The sequence below is a fragment of the Bos mutus genome, chromosome 8 (assembly GCF_027580195.1).
Source record: "Bos mutus isolate GX-2022 chromosome 8, NWIPB_WYAK_1.1, whole genome shotgun sequence".
Lineage (NCBI taxonomy): Eukaryota > Metazoa > Chordata > Mammalia > Artiodactyla > Bovidae > Bos > Bos mutus.
The window spans coordinates 40,366,866-40,380,095 of NC_091624.1; the positions used below are offsets into that span (position 1 = coordinate 40,366,866).

General features: G+C 55.9%; 1 protein-coding gene across 1 annotated transcript; it reads left to right on the forward strand.

The window, feature by feature from the left end:
- Positions 1–572: 572 nt before the first annotated feature.
- On the forward strand, positions 573–12,932 carry PHYHIP (phytanoyl-CoA 2-hydroxylase interacting protein). The gene is made up of 5 exons (XM_005895313.3): positions 573–827; positions 4,284–4,477; positions 5,885–6,059; positions 8,359–8,476; positions 10,626–12,932. The coding sequence occupies exons 2-5, from the start codon at positions 4,313–4,315 to the stop codon at positions 11,158–11,160; spliced, it is 993 nt and encodes a 330-aa protein (XP_005895375.1). The 5' UTR covers positions 573–827; positions 4,284–4,312; the 3' UTR covers positions 11,161–12,932.
- Positions 12,933–13,230: the final 298 nt, after the last annotated feature.

A 13,230-nucleotide genomic window follows, 5' to 3' on the forward strand; every position in this document is an offset into this window, starting at 1 on the left:
ACTTACACAGCCAGCCATTCTCTCTAGAGGATCAGGGGGCCCTGGAGCTGCAGGTCTGATAGCTCTTGATAGAGTTGGTAAGAAAACGGAGCAATGGATGAGCAAGAATCCAGACTGTAAACAGACCCCCTATGCCTGCCCCCTGCAGCTCGCATACTCCCGGTGGACTCTTCCCTGTACTCTTCCTCCTCCCCATCCCCCAATCACAATCCAGGCCTCGGAGCTCCTGAGCCCTTAGGCTAAGCCCCACCCCTCTCCCAGCATCTTGAAGTTTAGGGGCTGCTTCAAGTGAGAGATTCCCAAGCAGGGGTGTGTTGGAGAGACTTCTGGGGGCGGCCGGTCCTGGGAGCATGTGGGAAAGGTGATCCCTGCCACCGTCTCCAAGGACATCGACTGAGCTCCCTAAGAGACCCTCTGCCCTTTCCCCCCTCCCAGCAGCCCAGGCGAGCAGGGACCAAGCTTGCTTATTGTCACCTGACGCTGGGCAGCCACTGATCCCATTGGTGGAGCCAGATTCGGTCTGGCTCTTTCGTTCTTTCTCGCCTTCTCTGCCTCTCTCTCCTCCACGCCGCTTTGATTTCGCTCTCGCTTCTCTCCCGGCTAGGAGCATTGCCTCTCCGGGGGCAGAAGCGTTGCGCTGCAGAGTCAGGCGGGGCATGGAAGAAGCCTCCTTGACAGTCGCAAAAGGAGCTAGGGGAGCAAGCGAGTGCTGCTGACTGTGACCTAGACGTCCGGCTGCTGCCCCTCTGCCTGAGGAGCACGTCCACACAGAGGTCTCTCCCTTCCCTCCCATCCAGATCTCCCTCTGCAGAGCCCGGTGGAGCCAGGTGAGTGTTCTTCCTCCCCAGAACATCCTGCTGTCAATCTAGAGACGTGGCCAGGGGCTAGGAGCCGGGGGCACCAGGGTCCCGCCATTGCCCGCGGTGCCCACCTGGAGTGCCAGGAACGACAACCTTGTCCCCCTTTCCCTGGGCGCTCAGCAAAGGGGTTCACAGCTGGACTCAGTCCCTGGGGCACCACTGTCACCCCGTGACCATTCTGCTGCAGTCAGCGATGCCACTGGGGACAGGGTGGGGGGGACGCGTTCCCTCTGGCATGCAGTGGCTGCTCTGAACAGGCACGGGCGGCCTGGAGTCATCAGTGTGTATAGCTTGAGTGCTTGCTTGTCAGGGGACTAGAGGCTTGCTTGCGTACATAGTTCTGTCTGCCTGCACTTATGTTCACACGTGTTGTGTCTGGAAACATACGTTTCTTTCGCATGTAAGGTCCATGTGTGGGGGACCAGTTATCTGAGTAGCTTGGGGGCTGTGTGGGCTGGGGGTGATGTGAGGCAGTATATTTTGGGGATGGACATATCACTTGTCATGTGTGTGGGAGTGCTTGTTGTTGGGGGAGGGGAATGCATGCGACCAGAGAGGGTTTCTAGGTGGGGAGGCACAACTCCGGAGCAGGAGGAGGGATGGAGGTGGAGAGAGTGGGCAGAAACCTCTGTCCATGGGTAGGTCCACCTGCGTAGGTGCGCAAACCTGTTGGCATGAGAAGGATGGGGCTGGCAGAGCCTGGCAGAGACAAACGCATTCTCCAAGTCTGTGGCTTTGAGCCCGGAGGAGCCGTGAGCGAGAATACCAGAATATGGGCAGAGGTTGATGTGTGTGTGAATGCACACGTGTGTGCAAGAAGGCGGAGGTGGCACGCATGCATGTTAGTGCCTGTGGCCTCCTTTCTTCCCCAAATATGGCTTGTGGGAAGGCGTGTGTGCATACGTGTGTGTGAGAGCCTGCGGATGTGAACATGCGTGGGTTTGTGTGGAGGTGACAGCTTGTGGAGAGCCAGCTGTAGGACATTCTTAGAATGCAGAAGGTGGTGGAGGGGACCTTAGTGCATAGGTGAGTGAGGAGGACAAGGATGTCTGAGGAGGTGTGTGCAGCCATGTGTGGTAGGTGTGGGTGGGCAGATCCAGTGTGTGTGCCTCTGCGTGTGGGTGTGTGTAAATGCTTGTCTTAGGGTGGATTACATGGGACCATGGGTGTTTCTCAGGTGCTATCTCAGCCTGTCCATCAAACCCTGCCTTTCCCCGTCATCTGGGCTTAGAGACCTGGGTGCACGCCCATCCTTGGTCCTCTTGGCTTTGTTGTTCTCCCAGTGTCACTCACAGTCAACCCCCAAAGCTAGTATGGGCTCCCCAAAGCTAGATCTGAGCTCTCCTAGAACTGGAGAGAGGAAAGGAAGAGCCAGGTGCTGGAGATCCCACCACCAAACACGGCTGCCCCTGCCTCTGGGAAGAGTATGAGAACAGGAGTAAGGGAGCAGGGGTGGGTGTCCGCCCTCGGGGTCAGCGTAGACTGCATCCCATGTGGGTGGGAGACAGCCACTTGGGCCCTCTGGGGGATGTGTTTGTGTGTGTCTGCGTTGGTGTGTGTGGGTGCATGTGTGTGGGTGCATTTGAGGGGGCACGTGTGTCTCCCAGGGAGCTCCTCACTGGTAGCCCGAGGGATGGCAACTGCCCCCCGCTCCACACCTGTCCCCATGAATTACCAACTGTTTTATTACCACGCAGTTGTTTCTAGACGCCCATCCCATTCTGTTTGATTCGGGGGTGGACCTGGGAGCAACACCGTGCTTATTTACCATAGGATTCCCGTACACAGAGCCACCGGCATTTGGCTGCATTTCATCACAGGCAGGCACACACTTTAGGGTGGAAAGCTAAGATGAAGCAAGGACTGAGCTGACATCCTAGGACTGGTGGGAGCCACCACCCATATTCTTCACCCTGTGCCTGCTACCCAGGCAGCCCATGGGTTAATTTAGAGGTGCCAGGCTCCCGAGCAGGCTTAATTGACAGGAGAGTGTGGGTTGGATCTTATGAGAGCTATAATTAGAAGTACCTGCTTTCGAAGGTACAAGGTACCCTCACCGTTAGCGCCTGGGTGAGGGAGAGAGACAGGGAGAAAAGGAGATGACACCCCAGAAATCTGAGTGTGCTGACACTGGGCTTGAGGAAGGCAGGAGCTCTGTGGGGGACGGAGAACACACCCCAGGGCAGAGTCTGATCATGTGCTCTTGGCCCAGAGACAGCAGCCCTCCGCCACCTCCTCCTCCCTCTCAGTTCCCCACCCTGTTCTTCAGAGGTCCTTTGAGCCAGGCCAAAGTCAAGGCCAGAGCCAGCTTGTCCCAGTTACAGTACAGGTGAGAGTGATGATGTTGTGGTCCTTTCAAACCCGGAACAGCAGCCGGGGACAGAAAGAGGTGAGAGAGAAGGCAATTCCTTGAAAGGGAAGGATGGAAAGAGGAAAAATAAATAGCAGTAGAACCATGAGCACCTGGCATACACAAGCACATAACACATGTATCACGCATCACACACACACGCGTGCACACACACACACACACATAAGAGGACAGAACCTTAGCTTAAAGATAAAGAGCTTAGACTGTGGAATTAGACCTGCATTCCAATCATTTTCCAGCTGAGTGGCCTTTGGCATCTTAGTACCACCCTCCACCCCCGACCTCAGCTATTTAATCAGTAAAATAGGGACAATAATAATAATTGTGAGGCTTGCACGAGATGATGTTTGTGAAATTATTAGCACGTAGTTGGCCTGCAAGAGATGTAAAGGTTAAAAACTAGTCACTGAAGAGTCAAGTAACCACAGGATCTGCTGAAAGAAAAAGAAAAAAATGGAGTTGAAAAGTTACAGGTGCAAGAGAGCTACGGCCTGCTGCCCCTCTTGCCACCAGTGGATCCATGTCATCTCCATGGTGCCTGTGCTCCCAGCCCCTCCGTGGTGATCCTTGCTGAGTCACCCCCAGGGTGGAGGGGGGCCTGGGCTCGAGAGCCCTGGCACCCAGGCCTCTGGGCTGCCGGTGCCCCTGCCTGCTGCGCCCTCAGCCCATCTTCTCGCCACTCCTGCACCTCCGGCACCCCCCTTCTCTGTTCACGCCTGCTGGCTGCAGGCCCCCTCTGCGGCTCCATCTGCTGCAAATCTGTCCCACCCTGTGTCTGCAGCATTCCCACTGCCTCCGCCACCTGTCAGGTGCCGTCTGCTCTGCAGACCCCTCTGAAGAGAGAGCCAAGAGTCCCCGCCAAGGGGCCCCCCAGCCCACCTTCAGATCCACCCCTCCAGCCCTCCCCATGCCATCTTCCTATCAGATCCGACAAGGCAGGTACAAGTGAAGGCTCCTCAAGGTTCCACCTGGCAAGGGATGGTGGGAGCAAGACATTCTAGAAGGTTCCGGGGCAGGGAGGGAGGTACTGAAGCTTCTTTTCCCCTCTGCAGTCCTCACAGAAGCCAAACCAGCGGGGAGCATGGAGCTGCTGTCCACGCCCCACAGCATCGAGGTCAGCAACATCACCTGCGACTCCTTCCGCATCTCCTGGACCATGGAGAACAGTGACCTGGAGAGGGTCACCCACTACTTCATCGACCTGAACAAGAAGGAGAATAAGAACTCCAACAAGTTCAAGCACCGGGTGAGCGCACCGCCCAGAGTGCTTCCTCCCAGAGGCTGCTCTCCAAGGAGGCAGGCCGGCAGAATGCCTAGAGAGGGCCCGACTCCAGCCCAGCTCCTCCTGGGGAATCTTGGGAAAGTTTAACCTCTCTCTTCCCCCGGTAAAAAGGGAATAATAATAATAATAATAATGCCAGCTTGTGAGAGGCTTCATGGAGGTAACTGTCTGTGTGGTGTTCGACTTGGGCCCAGCATACCTTGAAGAGCGCTATCAGCATCGTGACTGGACCTTCACACGGGGTGGGAAAAGCCAGGGTGGGGCCACAGACGTCACACCTGGGGATGTCTCAGGGGTCTGACAAAGCCCCTAACTCAGGAAACAGCCTTGTTTTTGATGGGGTGGGCCTTGGGCAGGGGTGGGGCCCATTGCTTGGTTCTCAGGCCCCTGAGGGGTGGTTTTCTAGGTGGCGCTAGTGGTAAAGAACCTGGCTGCCAACGCAGGAGACAGAAGAGAGGCGGGTTCGATCCCTGGGTGGGAAAGATCCCCTGGAGGAGGGCATGGCAATCCACTCTAATATTCTTGCCTAGAGAATCCTATGGACTGGCCTGCCACAGTCCATGGTGTTGCAAAGAGTTGGACACGACTTAGTGACTGAGCACACACGCATGCAGGCCCTTGTGATCCTTTCTGCCCTCCCCCTCTGGGCTATCCTTCACTGGGTTTAGAAAAGAGATGGCGTGGTGAGCCCTCTGATGGCTGGGGTGTCCTTTCCCTGGGTTAGAGCTAGTGTGGGGGTGGGCAGGAGGAAGGCTTCTATCTTCTCGAGCTGGCGAGCTGGCAGAGAGGCAGGGGGAAGAGTGAGGTGGGAAGGAGCTGGTTCCCACGACGACCGCATCGTGTGGGTTACTCACCCTCTCTTTCTTTGGAACTGGCTCTCCAATCTGGGTGTCTTTTGGCAGGCCAGTTGCCACGGTGACGTGAATGTTCAACACCACCCCCTTAACCCTCCTCCCCCCAAAGAAGAAGGCATATTTTCCTTTCCTCCCTGGCTTCTCAGCATTTGTCGTTGCCGTGGAGACGGCGCTGCAGTGTGCAGCGCTCTCGAGGTGTCCCTCGAAAATGAAGGTCTCACCGCCCTCAACTTTGCAGGCCTCCACCCCAGTGGCCTTTCTCCTCCGTTCCCAAGAGAACGGGCATCAGGGGTTAAGCAGGTGGAGGCCAGGGAGGATCTGTACGGCCTTCCCAATGGCCACTGCTTGCTTCTGCAGGAAAATGGTGGCCAGGGCACCGAGCCATTGAGTCCTTAAGACTCCGGCTATCTTCAACAGGAAGGTGGCCATCGGGGGAGTGAGAGGCCTGGGGGAATGCCAAGGGTGGACGTGACCTCCAGTTTGACTCTTGGCTCTCTGTCTGCACCTCACTTCTCAGGATGTCCCCACCAAGCTTGTTGCCAAGGCTGTGCCACTGCCTATGACGGTGAGAGGCCACTGGTTCCTGAGTCCCCGCACTGAATACAGTGTGGCAGTGCAGACTGCTGTGAAGCAGAGCGACGGGGAGTACCTGGTGTCTGGCTGGAGTGAGACGGTCGAGTTCTGCACTGGGGGTGAGGTTCTGCTGTCTGGCTGCTTTGGCTGATTTAGTGATGGTCAGGAGGGGGCTTCCTCTTAACCCAGCATGCATTTAGCAACTCCTGCTGTATGTAGGCACCATGCTCTGGCTGACACCGTGGATGAGACCCACTCCTGCCACCCCAAAGCCTGCAGTCTGATGCAGGAGGCAGATGTGAGCACTGCTAATTGCATTGACCATACCACTTCTGGAAAGGGATGGAGGTACTTCTCTGGCCTGGAGCAAGCATAAGTGTGGGAAATCACACATAACAGAAACTTACCACCTTAACCATTTTTCAATGGACAGTCCAGCAGGATTAAGTATGTTCATGTTGGCACACAATCCATGTCTAGAAAATTTTCATCTTCCCAAGCTGAAACATTATGCCCCCTTAAAAAACAACTTACCTTTCCCCTTCATTAAATGCCCCAGAAACCACCCTTACTCTTTTTGTAAATTTGACAACTCTCAGTATCTCATATGGGACTTCCCTGTGGCTAAGACAGTTAAGAATCTGCCTCCCAATGCAGGAGACCTGGGTTCAATCCCTAGGTCGGGAAGATGCCCTGGAGAAGGGAATGGCAACCCACTCCAGTATTCTTGCCTGGAGAATCCCATGGACAGAGGAGCCTGGCTGGCTACAGTCCAGTATCTCATATGAAGGGAATCATACAGTATTTGCACTTCTGTGACTGGCTTATTCATTTGGCAAAATGTCTTCAAGGTTCATCCGTGTTGTAGCATGTGTCAGAATTTCTTTCCTTTTTAAAGCTCAATAACACCCCATTGTGTGGATGGACCACATTTTGTTTATTGATCATTGGTTGATGGACACTGGTGGGACCATCACATTTTGTTTGTCTTGAGCCTCCACTCAGCCTCGGAAAATGGCCCCGCAAACTTGCCTATTAACTTGCAAACTCCAACATGAACAGACACTGGGGCTTCTGCGTATTGAGTCACTGGTGACCCAGGATCTGCCCCACAATCTTCTATTCTTTTGTTGTCCACGTGAGAATTGCTCCAGATCTTCCCCTGTCACAAGGAAGGGGCAGGAACATCCTTAGCCTCAGGCCTCAGAAGCTGCTGACTCCATCCTCTGCCAAGGTCTGTGCCCCAGCTCTCCTTGACCTGCCTTTCTCTTTTGAGTGCTGTTTTTTTCCTTAACTTGGCTTCAAAACCCCACTCTCTGGAGGTACTCCTGCACCTTGCAGGGAAAGTCTCTTGGTGTACCCCAGAACTCTACATGCAGTGGGAGTTCATTCAAACTTGGGAGCTGGGGATGGCTGCAATCCAGTTCCTCCTTCTCTTGTCAATGCAGCACCCTGGCCAGGGCTGCATTAGCAAAGAGGAAAGGGCAGCTTTTCCTGCTTCGTTCAAAGGTGCTGTCTAGATGAGCAGCAGCCCTGCCTGGACCCCACAGCCCTAGCCTCTGGCCTGGCCCATCCAGTCTAGTTTTACCATTCTGTTTCCAGCCTTCCTCCTTTCTCCTGGGATGCTGAGGCAGAGTCATTGCCCCTAACCCTTTCTTTCCCTCAGTTGTCTGCAGTTTCCCCTCAGTTATTGTTCAGTTGCTAAGTCGTGTCTGACTCTTTGCAACCCCAAGAACAGCAGCATGCCAGTCTTCGCTGTCCTTCATGATCTCCCTGAGTTTTCTCAAACTCATGTCCATTGAGCTGGTGATGCCATCCAATCATCTCATTCTGTCCCCCCTTTCTCCTCCTGCCTCCAATCTTTCCCAGCATCAGGGTCTTTTCCAATGAGTCGGCTCTTCGTATCAGGTGGCCAAAGTATTGGAGCTTCAGCATCAGTCCTTCCAATGAATATTCAGGATTGATTTCCTTTAGGATTGACTGGTTTGATCTCCTTGCTGTCCTGAAATTACCCCTGACTTCCATATAGTGGTGTGGACAGGCTCATACCTGCTGGATTTGAGGGGCTCTCTCCAAAGGACCTCAGATTCTTTCCTCTCAATCTTTTGCGTCTTGGTTCTCTTTTCACATGAAAATGGTCTGGGATTACAGTCTCTGGGTCCCTCGACATGATTGTATAACTGGGCAGCCCTCTGCCCTTTTCTAGTGCAGAGCCCTGAGCCTCTGGTCACAGGGCATTGAGGTGACAGGACAGACAGCCTCCAGCTGCCCAAGTTCCCAGCCAGGCCAGGTAGTCCTTTCTGGTCCCAGGTACTGTGACTGTCTGGTTTCCCCTGCACCCTGGGGGCAGTGGGTGATCTGAGGGGGAAGCTGTGATCCCCCGCCTGGCCCTCAGCTCACCCACCTGGACTCTTGCAGATTATGCCAAGGAGCACCTGGCCCAGCTACAGGAGAAGGCTGAGCAGATTGCAGGCCGCATGCTCCGCTTCTCTGTCTTCTACCGCAACCATCACAAGGAGTACTTCCAGCACGCCAGGTACGGCCAGCTCTGGACTTCCTGACGCGGCTCTGCCCACTACCCTGGCCCTCTGAGGTTACCTCCACCCTGTTAGTTGCCAGACCCTCCTCTGGTGTCCTCACCATCACCCTATATCCCAGGCTGGTTCGGGGGGAGGGGGGGTGTTGGGCTCCAGAGAAGGAAAGGGGCTTCAGAATGGGGCTGCTTGGAGGCACTGCACTAACAAGCCTGAGTGAATGAGGTCCTGGGTTTAATCCTCCCTTTTGCTGAGCTCTAAGGCTACAGGTTGGGCTTTCCAGGTGGCACAGTGGTAAAGAATTCACTTGCCAATGCAGGAGACACAGGAGATGTGGGTTTGATCCCTGGGTCAGGAAGGTCCTCTGGAGAAGGAAATGGCAACCCACTCCAGTATCCCTGCCTGGGAAATCCCATGGACAGAGGAGCCTGGCGGGCTACAGTCCATGGGTTCACAAAGAGTTGGACGTGACTGAGCACGCATGCACACAAGGCTACAGGTCAGCTGTCCCTCCAATTCAGGCCCTGGTCTCAAGGGAGGTGGTGAGGGGAACACAGAGTGAGAGGATTCTGAGCAAGAAGGGTCGTGATCTTCAAACTGTGTGCTGGGAAGCCTGGAGGCTCCGGGGAAGGATCTCAGGGCATCCTAGGGTGGTGCTGAAGGGTTAGTGAGGAACTCAGAGGATGAGGCCGGGTGAGCCCCACCCCCATCATCCAGCCAGGGCAGCTTCAGGTTTGTTGCCTCTGCCTGCCTGTGTATAATTTCCTTGGGGGATACAAGAGGGGCTCTGCTTGAATGTTTGAAGTATTTTTAACATGTCTGAAAATTGGTGATTTGATCCAACACTCTAAGCCTACAAATGGGGAGACTGAGGCCCAGAGGGCCAGAAGGGCCAGGGGCTGCCCATCCACTCTTCGCTGCCTGATACGGCTCCAAGTCCTTCTAAGGCTGGGCCAGGGCAAGCTGCCGCTGTTACTGTTTTTATCACGGCAGTCTGCTGGGGTGGGGCATTCTGACCTGACCCCAGGGGGTCTTCTGTGTTTATACTAAAGAAGGGAGGCAGTAGGTGAGTGGGGAGGACACTGGCCCAGTTTGGGCTCCTCTATCAGCAAGCAAGGGAGAGACGCAGAGCATCCATATATGCTGGAATATAAAGATGAATAGGGACTTCTCTGGTGGTCCAGTGGTTAAGACTCCATGATAGCACTGCAGGGTTCAATCCCTGGTCAGGGAACTAAGATCACTGCATGCTGTAGAGTGTAGCCAAAAAAAAAAAGAATAAAGGCATAGCCCCTGCTCCTGCAAACCTGAGTCTATCAAGGGGACAGTACAGCCGGATGGAATGTAGTAAGTGTGTGTGATTGCTGAGTAAAGGTCAGTGCCCTGCACACAGTAAGCAGTCCAAATTTTGTTGAATACAAGTGTTTGCTGTTCCTGGAAGGTTTTTTTTTTTTTGGCTACCTCGGGTCTTAGTTGCATCACGTGGGATATTTTTTTGCAGTGTGCAGACTCTCTAGTTGTAGTGCACAGGTTTAGTTGCCCCGAGGCCCATGGGATTTTAGTTCCCCAACTTGGGATTGAGTCCACACACCCTGCACTGGAAGGCAGATTCTTAACCACTGGACCACCAGGGAAGTCCCTGGAAGGTTTTAGAGGAGAAGGGAGGGGACACCTGTTTTGGACTTTGCAGGATGGTTAGAAGTTTGCCAGGCCAGGTGGGAAAAGGTAGAAAAGGCAGTTCAGGCAGAGGGAAGAGCACTGCAAAGGTACAGAGGCAGGAAAGACCTGGGGTGGGGTTCTTGCATGGCTGGAGGGTGTTACCTGTGAGTGTGGGGGTGGTAGGAGGTGGGACAAGAAAGACCAGATCTTCCCGATCTTGCTTTTTTGTGCAAGCCCCATCAAAAGGGTTTTAAGCTGGGGAGTGGCAGGTTCAAATCTCTCCTCCGTGAAGGAGTGGGCTGGATCAGCCCCATCCCTTCTCTTGCCTTCTGGAATGTTCTATTTGTGACTGGTGGAGGCGGTAGCTGGTGGGAGAACTGAGAGCTGGGCTGACTTCCTTCTTGGTCACACCACAGCCGCCAAGCCTCAGTCCAGCTAACCAAAAGCACTTTCTCTTCCTCTTGGCATTTATTTTCCCCCTGCGGTGGGCAGGACCCACTGCGGGAACATGCTGCAACCCTACCTGAAGGACAACAGCGGCAGCCACGGCTCCCCAACCAGCGGCATGCTCCACGGTGTCTTCTTCAGCTGCAATACGGAGTTCAACACTGGCCAGCCCCCGCAGGACTCCCCCTACGGCCGCTGGCGCTTCCAGATCCCCGCCCAGCGCCTTTTCAACCCCAGCACCAACCTCTACTTTGCGGACTTCTACTGTATGTACACGGCCTACCACTACGCCATCCTGGTGCTGGCCCCCAAGGGTTCTCTGGGGGACCGCTTCTGCCGCGACCGTCTGCCTCTCCTGGACATTGCCTGCAACAAGTTCCTGACCTGCAGCGTGGAGGATGGGGAGCTGGTCTTCCGCCATGCCCAGGACCTCATCCTGGAGATCATCTACACCGAGCCGGTTGACCTGTCCCTGGGCACCCTGGGGGAGATCAGCGGGCACCAGCTGATGAGCCTGTCCACCGCCGACGCCAAGAAAGACCCCAGCTGCAAGACCTGCAACATCAGCGTGGGCCGCTAGGGACTCCTGGGGAGCCAGGGAGTTAGGGAGAGATGGCAAGCAGGGTGGTGATGGGTGGCATAAACGCAGGGAGCTGGCTTTCTCTCCCTTGCCCCCCTGCTCCCTCCACGCCATCCATCTCCCTCTTCCCTTCCCTTCCCCAGGGCATTAGAAGCAACGGAGGGTGGTCCCTTGGCAGGCATGGCCTGCCCATGCCTGGCCGAATTGGGAAGGCTTCTTAGCCTCAGCAGGTTGGTGGGGAGGGCGGGTGGATTTCTGGAGACTTCCCCTTTCCTTTGGTTTCCCTGCCCTGTTATTTCTTGCCTCATGCCAGGTCTCCATCTCAGGAGACCTGCCCCTCTAGGGTTCTTCCACGGAAGCCTTCCCTCGCAAGACTCACCTGTAGCTTGCCTGCCTCCAGAGGTGAGCCGAGAGCTGTGGGCGTGTTCTTCCTTAGCCCCACCCACCCCATTCAGGGCCAATCACAGAATGCCCCCTCCCTCACGAGCCGGGCCTTGGGGGCGTCCTACTGCAGGCCCCACCCTCTCCCTCTATAAATAGTCTCCTGCACAGCTGTGACCCCCCCCCACCCCAACTCCACCCAGTTATTCCTTGCCCTGGAACACCCTCTTCCTGCATGGGGAGAGCCGTCCCTCTCCTTCTCCACCTGCCCTCTAAAAAAGGGCCCTCTTTCTCTTGGCTTTGGGGGCACCTGGCTGCTGGGGGGGTTCCCCTTCTTCTGCCTGGAGATGGTGTAAATCCCAGCGGACTTTCTCCCTTGCTCAGAGTGCTGGGGTGTGCAGTGGCAGCCACTGGGGTCGAGGAGGGGGCCAGAGACCCCTGAGACCCAGAGGGACCCCTTCCTCAGCTGGGAGTGGATGGCCTCACGCCGAGGGGTCCCGGCGTGGAACTGGAAGCGAGGGCGTTCCCACAGGGCCCTGGTACCCCACCTGGCTGCGCGCTTGCTCACTCACTCTGCCGGGGCGCCGCCACTGCACTGTGCCTGCGTGTCATCTGGACCGTGGCTTCCCTGCGCCCCCCCACCTCGCGCCCGCGCCCCCCGGCACTGTTGGCTCCTCACCTCACCGCGAAGCCAGCCTCCTGGCGGAGAGCCCCTTCCCTGGGGAGTTCTTGGTGAAGTCTTTCCCGGGCCACTCAGTGTTTTCTCCTCTTTCCTACTTTTGTACGGGTCATGGGAGCGGTGAGTGTGGACCATGGAGACGAGCAGACCTGGTGGGTGATGAGGAGAGGTGTCAGCTAATGCATCCAGCTGTTTGAGGGGTGGCAGAAGGATGCCAGGTGAAGGATAGCAGCCTCCACAGTGACAGCGGACTTCTGTGATGAAAGACAGAAGGGGGCAGCGGGCCAACAAGGCCATATCTCAGTGAGCGGGCGAATGGGACAGCTGGTGGCCTCTTCTGTAGCCACAGGGAATGGTGTGGTCATCTTTGTGATGTCTTTGTGGCCTGGATCAGGGCTGGGGGCCGTGGGAGGTGCATGGAGGAGAGGACGTGGGCCCCAGGCCCTTTCCCCTCGCTGAGGGGATGGCCCGCTGCCCCTCCCCTGGCCCTGTGTCTGCCCTGGGCTGGGGGCACACCCACCTGTGCTGTGCTTGCATCAATAAACCACCATGGCCTGAGAGCCCTGCCTTTCCTTGGGCTCTGGGAAGGGAGGGGTGGACAAACTGTAAAGTCAGAGGAGCTCGGACAGGCCACCTGGAATCCTTTCCAAGGGTGTTCCGGACTCACTGTGGGAGCCAGGGCTCTGAAAGCAGAGCCACATCTCCAGCTTGGGAAGGACGTTGGAGGTCAGTGTGGTGCTACTCTGCACTTTGCAGATAGGAAAACTGAGGCCTCTTTGGGGAGAACCTGTAGCAATCTGGAAGCGTGACGCAGGTCCACAGGCCCCCTGTTTGGAGCCCCTCCCACTGCAGCCACCTGGACTGCATCAGCCCCACAAGCCACTGAGTTCCCCTCCCCCGGAGCCCAAGTGTCCCCTCCCCAGCAGGGCTCCTCGTTTGTGGATCTGAGTCACCTCTGCGTCTGTTATTATGGACTTATTAAAATGATCCTCTGCTGGAGTGGAAAAGCT

Excerpts from the sequence above, each read along its gene's own strand:
- PHYHIP (XM_005895313.3), top strand. The coding sequence starts at position 4,313 with ATGGAGCTGCTGTCCACGCCCCACAGCATCGAGGTCAGCAACATCACC. Across the intron at positions 4,478-5,884 it reads CCAACAAGTTCAAGCACCGG|GATGTCCCCACCAAGCTTGT; the intron begins GTGAGCGCACCG and ends CTCACTTCTCAG. Across the intron at positions 6,060-8,358 it reads GGTCGAGTTCTGCACTGGGG|ATTATGCCAAGGAGCACCTG; the intron begins GTGAGGTTCTGC and ends GGACTCTTGCAG.